This window comes from Gallinula chloropus (assembly GCF_964237585.1).
Source record: "Gallinula chloropus genome assembly, chromosome: 4".
Classification (NCBI taxonomy): Eukaryota; Metazoa; Chordata; class Aves; order Gruiformes; family Rallidae; genus Gallinula; species Gallinula chloropus.
The window spans coordinates 91,176,495-91,194,753 of record NC_140088.1 but is presented as its reverse complement, the minus strand read 5'-3'; the positions used below and the strand labels follow the sequence as shown (position 1 = coordinate 91,194,753).

The 18,259-nt window shown below is 53.1% G+C and overlaps 1 protein-coding gene across 1 annotated transcript in view; it reads right to left on the bottom strand.

Moving 5' to 3' along the window:
• Positions 1–6,680: 6,680 nt before the first annotated feature.
• SHROOM3 (shroom family member 3) overlaps positions 6,681–18,259 on the bottom strand; it is a gene marked incomplete at its 5' end in the record, with an annotated part of 133,130 nt that continues 121,551 nt past the window's right edge. Inside the window, 5 exons of the mRNA XM_084262730.1 lie at positions 6,681–7,041; positions 8,014–8,286; positions 12,200–12,350; positions 12,921–13,421; positions 14,380–15,294. Coding sequence (XP_084118856.1) covers positions 6,682–7,041; positions 8,014–8,286; positions 12,200–12,350; positions 12,921–13,421; positions 14,380–15,294 — 2,200 coding nt within the window. The 3' untranslated portion in view covers position 6,681. The remainder of the gene's footprint in view (positions 7,042–8,013; positions 8,287–12,199; positions 12,351–12,920; positions 13,422–14,379; positions 15,295–18,259) is intronic.

Here is an 18,259-nt window from a genome sequence, read left to right as displayed (position 1 = left end):
TGCTCCCGCAAGTGACAGTGGTGAAAGGGCAGAGTAAATGTGAAGTGCCCTGGCTGGCTCCTGGAGCGGTGACAAGACCTGTCCCCTGCCAGAGAAACTGGGAAAGCAAGGATGTTATGCCCTGCTGCAGGGAGAGGGGCATGGTGAACGGAAAAGCAGGGCTTGTCGCTGCCAAGCGTGGTCTTCTGGAAGTGCAAGGTGAATGTGGATTGTCAGAATCCCCGTGAGGCCCCTGAGCCCTGCTTGCTTAAGGAAGGGAAGCAGAAAGCACCACAGCATGGCCTAAAGGTATGGGTTCCCTATCTTTTTTTCCCTTATTTTTTTTAAACCCTGTGTATAGGCAGCCTTGCAGTCCAGCTGCACATCCTAACAGAAGCCAAAGGCTGACAGGAAGAATCTGCCCTTTCCCCTCTGAGACTGAGGTGGGGGGGACACCACTGTTAAGGGTGATGCATTTCCTGACTCGTCCAAGTTTGCTACCATCCCTGGTTATTCACCAGAATCCAAAGCTGCACCGCTGTATCTCCTTACAGCATCAGAGAGGGAAACATGGACCTCAACCCCTGCAGAAGGGCTGGCAGGCTTGGTGGTGTAATGTGGAGATACAGATGGGATATTGGAAAGAATTCCTTCAGGGTTGGCAAGCACTGGAACAGGCTGCCCAGGGAGGTGGCTGAGCTGCCATCCCTGGAGGTATTTAGAAGCTGTGTAGAAGTGGCCTCTGGGGACATGGTTTAGAGGTGGATGGGGAGTGTAAGGCTCACAGTTGGACTTACTGCTCTTAAAGATCTTTTCCGACTTCACTGATTCCATGAACAGAAAGTAATCAATGTATTCTACCACCTCATATCTAGGAGGAGAACGAGTACCAATTGCAGCAGATACAAGCTTGGAAACAGCAGATGTGACACAAATTAACACCTCTTTCAGGTCTCGCATGAGGAGCGATGCCCAACACCAGCAGCTTTGTCGTCTCAAAAAATAACTTCTCCCTGAGCAGTTCACATTAACTTCACTTGACAGAAATAGGCCACCCTGCTCGCTCTATAGGTACACAAGTATGCATGTCACAGTGTTCAGACAGGGTGCACCCAGAAACTATGCACAGTGTAAGTAGGTGCAGCGTGTGGTAGGGAAGCAGAGGGGGTGGCAGGGGAGGGGAAGCCCCGAACGCCTGACACCGCCCCCGCCCCCCGCCCCCGACCGCTCCCCACTGGAATTTTCAAGCAAAAGGGTACAAGACTGTTTCTTGCAAACAGTGGCTGTGGCTGCTGTACAAAGGGAAGAGATGACCACCAGCCAGCTTTGCAACAGCACGGGCTGTGCTGACAGTCATGGTCTTCCTCAGTCTCCTCACCTCGCTCCGGTTTCAACATTTACAAAACAAAAGGAACTTTTGTCACATAATTTAGAAAGTCTCAAGTGCTAAGAAGCTGCATCACCTGAAACTGGTGAGCTGTCTGCAGACAGAGAGCCCCTGGCACCCTTTGCCATTCTGTCTCTGCAGGCAGGGCCCCTCCATCTGAGGATACCCCTTCAACACCCTTTTCTTCCAAACCCACATTTTTCCCCTCAACCCGCTGACTGCACAGCAGGAGCAATCAGGCTGCAAAACCTTCTTGCACAAAGAAGAAAACGTGTAAAAATGTCTGTACTCACCTTGTTCTGGCCGGCTGAGGAGCGTGCCCTCTCACGGTGCCCTGGCTGTGGGCTGCTGCCCAGCCCTGCTGTCCCTTGTATGCCCCGGTTACCCCACAGGTGCTAACTATAAACCCACCCTGGAGCAGAGGGCTGCAACTCCTGCTATGTTTTTTCGGAGATTTTTGGTGACAGATAAGGTGCTGTTCCAGTGCGTCCTCCCCAGGCTGCACACAGGGACTGTGTGTGAGGCCTGGCCCCTTCGGGAGACAAAATGGCGCCTGTCTCCCCACCAGCCCCTTCGGGAGACAAAATGGCGCCAGTCTCCCCACCAGCCCCTTCGGGAGACAAAATGGCGCCTGTCTCCCCACCAGCCCCTTCGGGAGACAAAATGGCGCCTGTCTCCCCACCAGCCCCTTCGGGAGACAAAATGGCGCCTGTCTCCCCACCAGCCCTTCGAGAGACAAAATGGCGCCAGTCTCCCCACCAGCCCCTTCGGGAGACAAAATGGCGCCAGTTTCCCCACCAGCCCCTTCGGGAGACAAAATGGCGCCTGTCTCCCCACCAGCCCTTCGAGAGACAAAATGGCGCCAGTCTCCCCACCAGCCCCTTTGGGAGACAAAATGGCGCCAGTTTCCTCACCAGCCCCTTCGGGAGACAAAATGGCGCCTGTCTCCCCACCAGCCCTTCGGGAGACAAAATGGCGCCTGTCTCCCCACCAGCCCTTCGGGAGACAAAATGGCGCCTGTCTCCCCACCAGCCCTTCGAGAGACAAAATGGCGCCAGTCTCCCCACCAGCCCCTTCGGGAGACAAAATGGCGCCTGTCTCCCCACCAGCCCTGAGAGAGACAAAATGGCGCCTGTCCCCCCACCAGCCCCTTCGGGAGACAAAATGGCGCCAGTTTTCTCACCAGCCCCTTTGGGAGACAAAATGGCGCCTGTCTCCCCACCAGCCCCTTCGGGAGACAAAATGGCGCCTGTCTCCCCACCAGCCCCGAGAGAAACTTCTGTGGGAAGCCACTTTCTCCTCCAAAACTTCCTGCAGCAGCTTCTCAGTTTAAAATGCCGTATTTTCCAAGCTTGCCTGGATCTTTTCTTTTTTTTAAAATCACTTGGCTCAGAAAAATACCTGTGCACAAGGAACTCTGCAAAAGTGGGTCCCTGGAGAGCTGCTTCCTCAGGATTTGGTCACATTTTCACCAGCTGATCTATGTTTTGTGTTTTTTTGTGTTTTGGGTTTTTTTTCACTCCTAAAAATTAATTCCGTGGTAATATGCATATGAAGAAGTACATTTTCGTGTTTCTCCTGGCTGCTCCCAGAGCCACCCTAGCAGAAAGCCATGTTCCCAGGCTGCAAATCACAGAGGAAAACGCTGCCTGGCTCACACCTTATTTTCTTTATGGTGTAGTAGAAAACAAACCCTTTTCCTGATCCCAAATCCTAGCGCAGGCAGAACTGTGCTGACATGCCCCTCCGTCCCAAGCAAGGGGTGCTGAGCCCGGCTGGCTCCAGCTTCCCGCCATCTTACAACAGGCGATAGCAAAGCAGGTTCCTGACAGGTTTTTTTAGCACTAACACGTAGCACGCTGCACAAAAGCTACAGCTGCAGCTGGAGAGGCTGCGTTACCTCATAATAACCAACAGCATAAGATGTGTGTGTACGAGTGCCTGGCAGACATCTTCTAGGCTACTCAATACCCTGAATTCAGCCTGTTTCTGTAGTTCATATTGGAAAGGAAGAGCAGAGTTTGGCCAGACCAGGCAGAAGAGGCCTGTCTACTAGAGTATGACCACTCTGGCCACCTAAATACATTCAGTTGCACAACACCAACGATGTTTGTTTAGTGATGCATCCCTGGGGAAACCTTCTAACACACAAGAGGTCTGTGACACCTGGTTTAGGTGCAGGGCGTGAGCAGCTTCTGCCAAGCTCAGCCAGCCTTGCAGTCAGGAGAGCACTTGGTGAACAAAGTGAACTGTGCAAAGAGTTTCCCTGATGATAAACTCTGTGGCACTTAGAACAAAAATATGGGCTTTGACTCATTTTGCACCCAAAGATCTAAACAGTTATAAAAAAATCGAAGTTACTGTCACTTCCCTCATCAGCTGGTGTGTGTGTACACACAGCAGGAGCACGCACGGGACTTTCATCAGCCTGGAGAAGAGAAGGCTGTGGGGGGACCTCATTGCAGCCTTCCAGTACCTGAAGGGAGCTTATAAGCAGGAGGGGATTCAACTTTTTAAAAGGATAGACAATGGCAGGACAAGGGATAATGGATTAAAACTAAAGGAAGGAAGGTTTAGATTAGATTTTAGGGGGAAGTTTTTTACAGAGAGAGTGGTGAGGGGCTGGAACAGGCTGCCCAGAGAGGGGGTGGGTGCCCCGTCCCTGGGGGTGTTCAAGGCCAGGTTGGATGGGGCCCTGGGCAACCTTGTGTAGCTCCAGGCCTGGAGGTTGGTGTCCCTGCCTGTGGCAGGGGGTTGGAGCTCTGTGCTCCTTGGGGTCCTTCCCAACCCAGACCAGCCTGTGATTCTAATGAGCATCCTCACCCCCCAATTTGCTGGACCATGACCATGCCAAACAGCTGAATTCCCTGTAAACCACCACAAACCCTTAACCTCAGTAATTTTAGCTGGAAACCCGATAAACTCCTTTACATGGTATTTAGTGAAGCCCTGTATACCACTGCTGCTGGGAAACACCTGACTTGCAGCATCACACCAGCATACAGTGACGATTGCCATCCATCCTGCATCCCCCTAGGCAAAGCCAGCTGGACCTCGTAGCCTGCACAGCCCAGCGCACTCCCCTTGACATCAGTGCTGGTTCCCGGAGAAAACAAGGCAGACCTTCCCCCCCTCCTTGGATGGGAGGCTCCTCCTGGCCCAAGGGAAGACTGCAGAACGTTCTTTTTCAGGAAAGAACTTGCTAAATGGCAAATGTACCCTTGGCCGTGCTCGAGCTGTGCACTAAAGGCCCTTGTGTTTGCCAAGTCTTTCTGTTTTGGTAAGTGTAGGATGGAAGGGTGGCTGTAAAAAAAATAAATCTGAATTAAAACAACTGTTAAATATGCTAAACTAAACCAAAGTAGGATTTCTTTTTTTCTTTTTAGGACAAATTTTATGTTTTGATTTGGCTGAAACAGCTCCCCCCACTGTTCTTCTGAAATTCCCTCAAACAACTATTGACTCGGGTATTAAGCCATAAAAATCAGTTTCCCCTGTGCCGGGTTCTCCTGAAATGCTGTACATGGCTCAGCAGCAGTTAAGCTCAGGAGTAAGGAGAAGGATCTGTCTGCTGTCATCACGCCTACCTGGCTGGCTGCTTTAACAAGCATTACAAAACCATGTAGATTTTCTTTTGGGTATCAGAGGATTGATTCTTGGTCTGACATTGGCATGGGCATGTTCTTCAGTCGGTCAAGCTGCCCGTGGAAAGGCTGTGATGTGAGCTATTCAAGAAAAGGAAAGCCCAGCACTGAAAGCAGCAGATGTTGGAATTTCCAGTCGTGTGTTGGAGCTGAAATTCAAAACAAATGGACTTAAACCCAACGTGACTGAAATTTCTGCTCTGGTCCTGGTGGCAAAATGGGATGGGATGAGCCATGCAGCACCCTGGAGAAAGGAGACGGTAGAACTGCTGCTGCAGGAGGAAATCTCTGCAAGGTTAGAAGAGAGATGACCCAAATCTGGCTCATCAGCTGTGGTGGTGGGCAGGTCATGCAGCTTCTAGCCAGTTCATTGCGAGGGCAATGTGGCTCCTTAGAGAGGAAAGCAGGTTCCATATGGAAAGAGGGAGGCTGCCCCACTCCACTCTGCTGACAGCAGACTGGCAGCAATCCTCTAGCCACTTGGTAAGATGATAGGGTGAAGTTCAGTCAGGGAATTTCAGTGGCTCCAGGTTACCCTGAGTAGGAAATGATCTGCTGTTTTTTACTCTGGGCTCCTGTCTGCCCATCCCCAGTGCCCAGCAGGATTTCTGAGGGGAGGAAGAGAACGTTGGATTTCAGGTTAAGGCCTCTCCTAGTCTGTCAAACACTTCCTGATGAGGTGGGTTCAGACAAATGAGGTAGTGCTGTATGAACACAGTTCTAGTGTGCATCATCCCTTCAAAGAACCAGGCCTATCAACACCATCACTAGAGATCCCTCTCCCGACTCACGAAAACACATTCAGGCTGTGGCTGGATCATGGATTATTCAGAACACACACAGGCTCCCCCCACGCTCCTGCACGGCCCAGAACTGAGCTTGTTACTCCCTGCTAACTTGGACTCCTGAGATGCAGGCTCTCATAAAAGCAAGTTTGCACTCCACAATCAGAGAATCACAAGATCTAGAAGAGGAAAGACGGTCAAAATTTTCCTGGCCAAAATCTCCTTCACAAGGCCACTTAACAGCAGATTTAGTGTGTGTCAAAACAGGGTGAAGCTTCTTCTGGTAGCCCTTTATTATATTAAAAAAACCCAACAACATCAGCAACAAAACCACGAGGAGATGTTCCAAGCTAATGCTTACCTATCTTTGGGGTTCCCTCTTTCTGTTAAGGTTTTCACAAAATACAAAATTAAATGTCTTTTCCTACATACAGAACAAAGTGGAATCGGGTCACTGCTCAGAGTCTGTACAAAAACTTACACATTCTGTCTTGTTCTTTAAAAAATATAAATATCAGTAATGCTCAGTAGAACGGGTTGGTTTTATCTTTAAGGCTTCATTCTTTCAGATCCTTCATTATTTAATGAGGTGCCAGGGAGGCAGGGAAGAGGGGAGGTCACGGTTTTGATTCAAGGTACTGTGTTTAATGCTCTCGAGACTCTTCCTCATCTCTGGCAGGAGATTTCCCTCCACACTGATACAAGTTTCCAGGAAGCAGAGGTGGAAGGAAAGGGAAACAAAACCTTTATTATCGCTTTTTTTTTTCTCTTTTTCCTTCATTAGAATCTTGGTTTAAACCTGTCTTTGTAGAGAACTGTCTGCCAAGTACTCGGATTAAATAGACTGGAGTGGGAGGGCTGTTATCCTGGGTCCACCTGGGAAAGGTTAGAGCGAGGAGCAGACCGCTGGGGGTGTTTTACCACCCACCCCGGCGGAGGTAGCAAGTGCTGCAGCCAGGGCAGCTGCTGCTGTTGCATCCCTGGGTGTGAAGTCAGTGGGCAGGCTTTCCATCAGGCACTTGAGCTGCTCCTGGCCCAGTTTGATTTTATCGTCCAGCTCTCGCTGCTCTATGAGGAGCGCCGACTTCATCTTTACAAAGTGCTGGTAGTCCTGGAGCTGTTCCTCTGAGAGGTAGTTGCCCAGGATCTCCAAGACCACCCGTTCCCGACGGTCGAGGTTTTCCTTCAGTTCCCGGGCATCTTCGTGCTGGCCAGCCAGCAGCTTCCTCTTCTCCATCAGCGAACTCTGCACACACCAGAGAGAGTGCTTCAGTATCAGCAGCACCAAACCCCCTGCTCCCCTCCTCTCCTTTCCCCCCCACCCCTGACACCATGTTTGCCACCTCTGGGTGAGGTGGGGTGGCTGCTAAGCTCTCAGACACGCAGCCAAAAGCCTGGGGGGAGGAGGATGAACTCATCAAGGTTTGAACGTGGATTCCATGGAACCAGACTCTGAATGTTCTAGTCAATACGGGGCAGAAAGTGCTCTGAGAAAGTCAGTAAAACTGGCTGGAAAACAACAGCTACCAGGAATTCTGCCTGTGCATTTCACAACCACCCAAAGGGTGTTACAAAGCAGCTTCATCTGCGGCAAAAGGCAGTGGGGTTGTTCACAACACCATGTGGCCTCTCCCTCCTACAGCCGCGGGGCACGGCCATACTGTCCTGGACACAGCTGTGCTGTCCTGGACAGAGCCATGCTGTCCTGGGCACAGCTGTGCTGTCCTGGGCACAGCCATCCTGTCCTGGACACAGCCATCCTGTCCTGGACACAGCCATGCTGTCCTGGACACAGCTATCCTGTCCTGGACACAGCCGTGCTGTCCTGGACACAGCTATCCTGTCCTGGGCACAGCTATCCTGTCCTGGACACAGCCGTGCTGTCCTGGACACAGCTATCCTGTCCTGGGCACAGCTGTGCTGACCTGGACAGAGCCATGCTGTCCTGGACACAGCCATCCTGTCCTGGACACAGCCATGCTGTCCTGGACACAGCCACCCTGTCCTGGACACAGCCATCCTGCTTCAAGACAAAAGCTCCAGGGTCTGAGATGCTTCTCTAGGCTGGGACCAAGATTCCCAGGGACAGAACCATGTTTGCTGCTGCTTACACAGGCTCTTCCCGTGAGCCCTGGGAGGTCCTGGCTGACACAAGCAGGTTCATGTGGCTGCTGCTGCCCCGCTCCCCGCAAAGCCAGGAGGCTGAGCAGACACCTACCCGCTCTTCGCTGCTGGCGTTCTCCCCCAGACTGCTCAGGACGTTCTCCACGCGGGCCAGGCGTCCCGAGAGGGAGAGCAAGAGGTTCACCACCTTATCCAAATCGCCAATGAACATCTTGTACTTGTCAAACTCGTTAGGTTTGCATAGCTTGCTGATCAGCAGCTCCACCTCCTCTCCCAGAGCGTTGTTCAGCTTAATGTCTGCAAGCAGGCCTTCCTTGGCTTCCTTCAGGATCTCCAGTTTGTGGGTCAAGCTCCCGATGAGCTCAGCCTGTCAGAAGGGAAACATGTTGCCACATCAGCCATGATTACCCCGGTCATGTGGATGACGGCAGGAAGAGTATATGGCTACAGTTCCTGAGGAGCAGGGTCAGGTCGGCCACAGGTGACCAAGATGGCATTAAGGAGGAACCAGAGAAAACTGCAGTTCCACGTGTGGGTGGTAATCTGAATACCCAGCCAGAGCTCATGAAGATGGAGCTGTTCTGCCATCTGATTTGGATTTCTGAGTCCCAGCTACCTACAGCTGAAAGATGGAGGTTCTCTAAAGTCTCTGAGTGGGAAGAGCTACGGCCACATCTGCCGCATGTTCCTCGCTCCCTGCCCCAGCCTGAAATGTCTTGCTTGGATGTCCCAGGTTTTATGACCCAGAACTGCACAAAACAACCTGATTTTCAGCTGTATCAGTGGCACGACAGGAGGCTGAGCTGACACATACTGCTTACACCTGGCTTAGCAAGAAACAAGGAGTTGCTACGTATTTCCTCCTTCTCCGGCACCCTGGAACCACTGACTGCTCAGTCTCAGTGTAGGGGTGCGAGCCCCAAACTCAGCTGTGGCCAAAACTCCCTGCCCCGCGCAGGCACTGCCTCACACAGAGCACTTACACCACAGATGCTCTAAATTTACTCAGCGACTGGGCAGAGGCACGGAGAGCACGCACCCATTTTGCACAAACACTGTGGAAGAAGAGAAGGGCCCCAGGGCTCAGGGACTGCAGAGGCAGCAATGCTGCCTGTGTGCTGGAGATCCTAATTTCTCTGAGGATTTAGGGGACAGACATATGCAACAGGAGAAGCCTGTGGCCCGGGGCTTGCAGTTCTTGCTTCCATTTACTCGGAACAGGCAGCAGAGAGAGCAGGAAGAGCCCCTCCTGCAATGCCTGGGTATTTTCAGCCTCTTGAGTTTACACACCGCTGAGGCAGCCTGACATGTGTGTGTTAATCTACTCTGCACACAAGCACCACGGGGTGAGACAGAAGCAAACCACAAGGTTGCTTGAAGATGTTCTGTCTTCATCTTCATTCCATCAAAACTGAGGATCCTGTCAAGCAGGGGGCCAGTCTCCTTCAAAGGAGAAAGGATCTTCAGACCCAGGTCAGGCTGGGGGTTGCTCTCAAGTGGCCCTTAGCCCCCAAGGGTGGCCTGTCAGACTGGATGACCTTTAAGGTCCCTTCCAGCCCAAACCGTTCTGTGATTCTGTGATTCTGTGGTTTTAAGTCACACCGTTCGACAGCAGCATAGTTCAGGGTACTGAATCCGCCTGCCTGGGTAAGGGGCAACCAGAACTCCTGCACTTGGATGGATGGGTAGCACCCAGAGACAGGTACCAACACTCACCCTTCCCTGTGCCCATGATGCTAATGCCACCTTCAAAAGGGAGATCCAAGGTCCTTACCAACTGAGTGCTGGACCAAATTCCGAGGAGCAAAAGAAGGGATCCCTTTTCCATCACTATGATGCCAGGGGGATCATTGTGTCCAGCAGGACTCCCTGGGCTGGACACAAAGTCCTGTGTTAACACTGGAGCTGCTCAGAACTGGGAGCTGTTCCTCCCGGCTCAGGGAGCTTTGCTCAAGGTGCAGACCTGCCCTCCAACCACAGCAGGCAGCTGTGGCGCTGCTGGGAGGGACATTCGTTCCTCCTTCTGAAGGCATGGGAGCTGCACAGGGACTGTGAAACACTGGCTTTGTGTTCATTAATCAGTGACTCTCAGGAGATCCCAAATGCCAACCAATTTAGCTCCTTTGCATACTTACAATGGAAATGAGCTCGGTTCTGCCAAATGACCTCTCAGAGTAGCTGCCTCCTCAGATAATGCCTATGCAAATGTTCTTCCACACAGACCATGAACAAACACGCCGGGCAGATCCTGCTGCCTTGGCCTAACCGCTCCTGTCTATTCCTCTTTTTCCCTTTGAGGCCTGGGACTTGTCCTCCACGTCAGGCTGCCCTCTGCTTGCAAGCCTCTCAGATGCTTGCAGCACGTCCACAGACTCCCTGGAGCAGCACCCTCCTCTCGTTTGACCACTCCCTACCTTTCTCAGAGGTGTGAGCAGGCAGCTGGCTGGGAAGTGAACAGCACCCTGAGACTCGATGGAAGCCTCGGCAGGGGCTGCGATCACCTGTGAAGCTGGATGCTCCAAAACTGATGGTGTGGGGCAGGAAAGGCTGAGGGAGCTGGGGCTGTTCAGCCTGCAGAGAAGCAGCCTGGGAGGGGATCTGATCAATGGGGATCAATAGCTGAAGGGTGGGACACAGGGGACATGGGCAGCCTCTGCTCAGTGTCTGTGGGGACAGGACAAGGGGCGATGGGCTCAAGTTGGAGCACAGGGAGTTCCACACCAGTCTGGGGAAGAACTTCTTCCCAGTGAGGGTGAGGGAGCCCTGGGACAGGCTGCCCAGGGGGTGTGGAGTCTCCTTCTCTGGAGAGATTCCAGCCCCGTCTGGACACCGACCTGTGTGCCCTGTCCCAGGGACCCTGCTTGGGCAGGGGGTTGGACCCCATGGGCTCTGGGGGGCTCTTCCAACCCCTACAGCTCTGTGACTCTGTGATTCTGGGACAGAGTCCTACCTGCCCCTCAGATGCTCCCCAAAATAAGGCTCTTCAACTCGGTACTCAGAAATTGTGTCACAGCGCTTTGATGCAGGTCCCATCCCAGCTGTCACTGCCTGGCTGGGAGCACATTTTGCTTGGCAGATAAAAACCAAGGACAGAAACAGAAGGGGAATAGGAAAGGGAAGGGTGAGCTCCCTGAGTCGGGGCTGTGGGACAAACTGCAGACTCAGCAAACACCCCTCAGCCTCACATCTTCTCTGCTGCTTTACACTGGGATGAGACCCAGAGAGAAAACTCAAAGTTGTGCTAGAGAGATGTGAATTCTCCCCACTCCTTCCTTCAAATCCACGCCTGAATTCGCTGCAGGAGGAATGAAGCACGGCATGCACAACATTGGGCCTCACACAAATACGGGTGTCCCTCAGTACATTTAAACTCGGCCAGTTCTTGTCCAAACAGCCTGAAATAGGGGCAGTGCGACTCCTTCTGGCGCTCCGCGGGATGTCTGCACTCCCCAGGCACACACACGGCTGCTCGGGGCACGAAGGGAGTTCTCAGTCAGGCAAGAACCTGCCTGTGGCTCCTCAGGATTTGTGAGCTATGCAACACGCCTGTAATTACCAGGTAACTGATGTGAGACAACTGCAGGGGCAAATTAGTAGGCCCTGCAAAAGCCCTGGAAGACAGAGCAGCCAAGCCTACGGCAAGGACTGTGGGGGCTGCTCCTCAGCCGAGGGAGGAAAATCACAGACTCACAGAAGGGGTTGGAAGGGACCTCCAGACCCCCTGTGTCTCCTCCTCTCCTGCCCTGCCCTTCCCCTGCCTCAGTCATGGCACTGAGACTGCAGTGACCGAGCTGCTGAGGTGTGTGTGACTTTTGGCAGGTCAGTGAAACGATAACGCACGGGGGAAGAAAGAGGAAGTGATGTTTCTCTGGAGCAGTGAGTGCAGACAGCAGGTGAGATGGGTGACCTGGCTTCACCCATCAACCCCAGGGCAGAACCTCTCGTGCTGAGACGGTGCAGGTCACCAGCTGGACTCTGCTCCTGTTTCTAACCTCAGCTGTCCTCCCTCAACCTACTTCACCTCTCCCTCTTCCTTCCTTTCCTATGGGACAGGGAAGGAATGTGCCACAATACAGGCCTGCCTCAGGGCTGTGCAAGGTCTGCACTCAGACCTGCAGTCAGCTTTCTTCCCTAATGAAGCTCCATGGGTGACCTGACTGCACCCGGTGCCCACGCGACCTGGCACTCCCAAAGCTGCCATCAAATGGCAATGCCCTTCACTGCAGGGCCTGGGAGTGCTTCAGGAATGCAACCAGCAAACAGGTGTGAGCTGAACTTACCTTCTTCTCATTGATGTCCAGCAGCTCCTCTTCCTCACCCACTTCTTCTGGCAAGTCCTTGATTTTATTCAGCAGTTCTGCTTTGGGTGCTGAAACACTGTAATAAGCAGGGCAGGTGACCAGGGTTACAGGAGCTTCCTTTTCTTCTCTCCTGCACCACAGAGAAGAAAAAGGAGTTGTTCAGCCTGAGCCTGACTTTTCCCCACGCCTAGACCCACGGCTTTCCAGCAGTGCCTCTTCAGCACCTTCCCAGCGTTAACAGCCAGACAGGCACAAGGCGATTCCTGCCATCAGAGGGGGCCTGTCAGCCGCTTTCCTGTCTCTCCCCTGCGCAGACAGCACAGCTGCTCCACTTAAATGTGGCCTGGTTACCAGCTCCAGACAGGATCAGGGCCTTGCTGGAGGTCAGTCAGCACAGCTCCCACCTCTGCTACTGCGCTTTGCCCTGACCTACTGCAGATCACAAAGGTTAAGGCAGCAAAATCAAATGTTTCCTGCCCCATTACCAAGCTCAGCACTGTCTTCTGCACAGCCCAGAGGGGTGAGAGCTCGTGAGAAAGGGCTTCAGAAACGCCCTGCCAGGCCTCACGCCTGAGAACTGACAAACTCATCCCCCCCCAGCATCCACCCATACAGCTGCAGAGCAGTTCAGCACCAGCAGGCAAGCACGCAGCGAGCTGTGCTTTGCCTTTAGCCCGCTACCCCAACAAGCAGTGCTTACATGTCATCCTCAGCTGCTGTCCTGCTAGCTGCCTTCTGCATCATCTTCCTTTTCATGTTCTCCTTCAGCAAGCTGGCTCCACTGGGGAAAAGCCCTTCCATCAAGTCCATGGTTGTCTTCATTTTGGAATCAGGATCCAGGATATCAGCCAGAGACTTGTCTTTATGGACAATTTCTTTTGCTAGAGCTTCTGACTTTATATCCTCTGGGGTCTTTGTCTTCACTGGAGGTGCTGCACCGTGGAGCTCAGAGTCCAGGCTGCCATTTCCTGACTCTCCAGTGATGGCTGCAGGCTCTCTGTGGTCACCTTCAGTCACAGGCTGCCTACCAGTGCTGTGAGGCCCTTCAGAAGCAGCAGGTAACTGGTGCTGCTTAGCAGCAGCAGATGGAGAGCCAGTGCTCTTTGACGCAGGCGGCGAAAGGGGCCAGTTGTCACCGATGCTGCTGCCCAAGCCTGTGATCTCCCTCTCAGCCAGGGCTTTGGGAACACTTTTGAAGCTGCTATGGACAGAAAAACTCTGTGAGATGAAGGTGAACTTACACACGGGACCATTGTGAACACATGGTGAAGGCCTAAGACAAGTTTTCCTTCTCTCTTGCTTATCTTTGTGTCCTACTTCTCATTTCAGCCCAGAAGGGCCCACACTATGACCCTGCTGGCACCAGCAGCACATTGTCCCCTTACCCTGGACACCGCCGTCCTGTCATTCCAACACAGAAGGGACTAGTGAGTGAGAAGCCACCCTGGTTTCTGCTCACCGGCTGGGGACATCGTGTCTCACCACGTGGGAGAACCATCCCGAGCTGTTTATACTTGTCCTTTTCATACTGGACAAGTCAATCACCACAGCCAGATCCTTCCTGGTTGGAAATCAGAGCAGCTCCTTGGGAGTGAGGGGAGCTGTGCCGAGTTAACCCAGCTGGGCACCTAGCCCAAAGTCCCATCCTCCAGGAAAAACTCCCTCCAGAGAGTGACTGTGACATATTTGTGTTGTCACTCCTTGGCAGATGGTCACTGTTTCATAACAGCATTCTTTTGTGCCAGGGTGAAAATGTATTCTGGGAATCTCTAAGGGTTTGGGAAAAACCATCACAGATTTTCATAGCTCTCTCCCCAAAAACCAGTAGCTGGAGCTAGAAGCAACCCCACTGGAATCTAGACTGGGATAGTTTTGCACCCATCGTCCCCACTGACAGCTCTAAGCATCTGTCAGTGCCTCTGCCGAGGGGTGGCAAAGCTTTGTGCCCAGCCTGGCCACACTGTCTGCCAGTCACGAGCAGCAGCGTGTCTGTCTGTCTGTCTGTCCTGCTCCCCTTCCCTGCAAGCCCCTCGCTCCCTAACAGCTGTGGGGGGGTGGCCGTGGCAGGCGGGGCTGCGGGGCGCAGTCGCACTGCTCCGGGTCCGGAGCCCCACATATCTTACTGTATATGGCCCTGAGCAGGCCCAGCCCTCCCTTACCTCACTCTGGCCTCCTCTGCCAGCCTGGTGGGTTTGTCTCCAGCTGCCCCACTCCCCCCAGGCACCGCCAGCGGGGGAGGAGGTGGGAATTCCTCCGGGGGGGATGCAGAAGTGCAAGTGCTCAGCTCGGGGGGAAGATGGGGTGGCAGTGGGGGCGAGAAGGAGGGAGCGGCGACAGCAGGTGGGGGAGGTATGACAAACACCTCGTCATCTTCATCGTCCTGCAAGGATGGGGGGGTGAGCTGCAGCCCCGACTCCGATATCCGGAGATGGGTCATCCCCTGGGGAGAAGGAGTCTCTGGGTCAGAAGAAGTGCTGCTCTGGGTCAGCAGGGACTGCTGCCTCTGGTTGTACTTTGGCCCAGCTGCTGGAGGAGACACCGTAGCCTTCGGGTAGCTGTTGTCTTTGACTGGCTGGGCCCACACCGCTTTGGGTGGGAGGGGTCTGTGAAGCAGCCCTGCTTTCCTTCTCCACATCATTTCCTCCACGGGAGTCTCGGGGGATCGATCCTGGATCGCATCCAAAGGCTGGGCCTGGGCATGACTGCTGCCCTCAGGGGGAGCTGCCTCTCGTTTGGCATGGTGCTGTCTCAGAGCCTGGCCATCACCCGCACTCTGCAAGTCTGAGGGGGCCTGGTTAGGAGTGTTAGAGGAGGGCTGAGCAGACCCAGGAGCAGAGAGGTTAAGGAACAAGGGTTTCAAGCCTTGCTTCTGCTCAGGATAGGGACTCCTTGCCTCTGCTGGGGACGGGGCGAAGGCAGAAGTCCTGCTATCCGATCGGGAGAGTTCTGGGCGCTTGCGGGTCTCAGGCAGTGCGGTGGACCCGGTGGCGGCCTCGCTGCTGCGGTGAGGATGGGGGTAAGAACTCCTGAGTGACAGCTTTTCTGAGAGGCTTCTTTCTTGCCTGCTGGAAGACCTAAACACCAAGAGACAGATCATGGTGAGATTAAGAATTAATCAAGGAGCGAGAAGAGCTACTGTGCATCATCTTAATGAGGAAATTTCGCAGCCATAGCAGGGGCCTGGGGCAGTGCCTGCTCATCTAGGTGAGGTGCAGTTGTGCTTTGAAACTGGTAGTACAATCCAGTGTACAAATGCTAGGGACATAGAGCCAGATTCATTCCCAGTGACCACCTCCTGTCATTTCCAGGCTGTGCTAGACCCCACATACACGTGCACACGGGTAGCAAGCATCACACTGATAATTTCATAGATAAAAGTTTAGGAAAACCAAAGTTCCTGGCTTGCTTTCCAGCCTTGCTTTGAATTTGTTTGGAACAGATGGGGCCAGTAGCAACTGCTGTGAGACAGACCTACTTGACATTACCTATCATCAAACCCCATTCTCAGTTGCTGATCATGTTAAGAATTTCAGCTTTATGGGCCAGAAATTCCCACAAGGTTATCTGCTCCTCTTGGAAAGGTGCCACTAAAATGATCCAACAGGAACAAAGGGAGGCCAAAAAAATGCAAAAAAATGTTGACTGCAGAGAAAGAAATTTAGAAAAGTTCTCACAACCGTGGAATCCTGCTAGAAAAACAGCTCTGCTCAGGCAGGGGGAGCGAGACACAAAGCCACTTCTGCTGCAGACTGATGTGAAGGCTGCAAAGCCAGCAGATAGAATTGTTCCTCCCAGATCCTCTCAGATGTTCTCATGTGAGTCTGAGAAAGTGTCTGGCCTTTGAAATGAGGATCCTGCTCCGAATACACAGCCAAACCTACCTGTCCATACAGAATCACAGACTCACAGAGGATTAGGGGTTGGAAGGGCCCTCCAGAGCCCATGGGGTCCAACCCCCTGCCAGAGCAGGGTCCCTAGGACAGCGCACACAGGGCACACAGATGGGGCTGGAATCTCTCCAGAGAAGGAGACTCCACACCCCCTGGGCAGCCTGTCCCAGGGCTCCCTCACCCTCACTGGGAAGAAGTTCTTCCCCACATTGGTGGGGAACTCCCTGTGCTCCAACTTGAGCCCATCACCCCTTGTCCTGTCCCCACAGACACTGAGAAGAGGCTGCCCATGTCTCCCTGTGTCCCACCCTTCAGCTATTGATCCCCATTGATCAGATCCCCTCTCAGGCTTCTTCTCTCCAGGCTGAACAGCCCCAGGTCACTCAGCCTTTCCTCACAGGGGAGATGCTCCAGCCCTTTTTATGGCTATTGAGCTGGAAATCAAGATGAGCAGTAGTAGCAGTGCTGGCAGATACAAGAGAAGATGCCATGGAAACATGAGGCCATACCATAACCCAACAAAATAAACCCAATAAAAACTCCACTGCTGGTGTATTTTCTGATCCTGGGATGCGTTGTTCCAGTAACCCAGCGCTGCCAACTTGTGATGGTTGAGACTCTGGCCCCGGTTTTTGCTCTCAGATGTACTGGTGCAAACGAAGAGTAACTGTCAAAGACCTGGGTTGTTCCAGCTTTATTCTGGTGTAACTGAGGAGTAGAATTTGGCAGCCTTTGCCTGGGGGTGGGGAAACTTCTCAGACAGACTGCTCTTGGTATTGTCTGTGGTTCCTGGACAGTAGCAGTGTGTATTCCTTTCAGATGCTCAGTGTTTGTCAGGAACACCAGATGGTGATTCTCTAATTGTGGGATCTGTCCTGCTGAGGAAGCAATCGTGGAGTCTAAAGTTGGTGGAGCAACAACTGTCCCTAACAGCACTTATGGGACAGCTACACCTGGTTAGGAGCATGTGTGGCCAGACCCAGTGCCTGCTGGCCAGGGGTTCTGTAATATTTGACACTTTTCCTCCTTAAGTGAGAGCACGCCAAGCAGCTGCGTCCCAAGGAGCCCAAGAAGTGTAATTCCTACTGCTGCTGCCTTCCCTGAAGGGCCTGCACGTGGAGTAGAGCTGCAGACAGTGACAGGCTGGTGATGGTTGATGGCAGAGGACTGATGATCACAGGACAAAGACTGCGTCTCTTAAGGGACAGATTAAAAATGCTGCAGTGATCCCACATGAAATACTCCCTCCCACTGGGGCAGGGGAACTCCTGGGAGCCCCGCTGCAGGGGTACAGTCCTAACCTGCCTTTCGGTCTGCAGGGGATCCAGATCTCATCCTCACATGTCAAACTTCTGGGCTCAGCAGTGCACGACCAGTACCCTCTGGCTCCCAAAACCGATGCCCACCCTTCCTCATTCAGGTTGAGCACCGTAAGGAAACAGAAGAGGCTGTAAGGAGTGATTTCCAGGCTGGGTGGTGGCACCCTGTGTCCTCAGAGCTTTTCCCTGGCTTCTCCCATCCTTCCATGCTATCTTTTGGGAGATCCTGTTCTGATCAAGAAGGGAAAGCAACCTCATGTCTCCCAGGAGACAGTGAGCTTGCAGTACATGCAGGATGCCTGCACAGCAGAAGTATCAAGGAACTGCTCATAATCTTCCCATGGTGGAGAGAAATCTCCATTTCGTGCCCTAATAAACTGGTTTTGGGTCTGGGGGCTCAATCCCCTCACTTGGAAAAGAGCTTGGGGGAAAAAAAAGCAAATAAAAGGAAGCCTGGAGTAGTTACTGGGAGGAAGGATGAAACTCCATCTCTAGAAGAAGCGGGGAGGCAGGATGAACTAAACCAGCTGTCTTGTTCTCTGAGGGAAAACAATGGGAGAAGTTACTGGAGATGAAAGGAAACGGGTGTGTTTGAAGTGATCATAAAAGGCTGTGCCTGAGGCAGAGCGAGGGCCTCTACAACAACATCCCTGGCTTTTCAGGGGCCAAGATGGCAAACCAGTCAGGAGTCAGCTCCAGCTAGACAAGGAGCCTTCCTCTGCTTCCAGCTGCCTGTCCCAGAGCTGCGCGGTGAAGCCTTTGGAGACAGCAGAGTTAAATCCTGCTGGGACACCAGAGCGGGCTGACGCTCAGTCCCAGTCTGTGGGCCA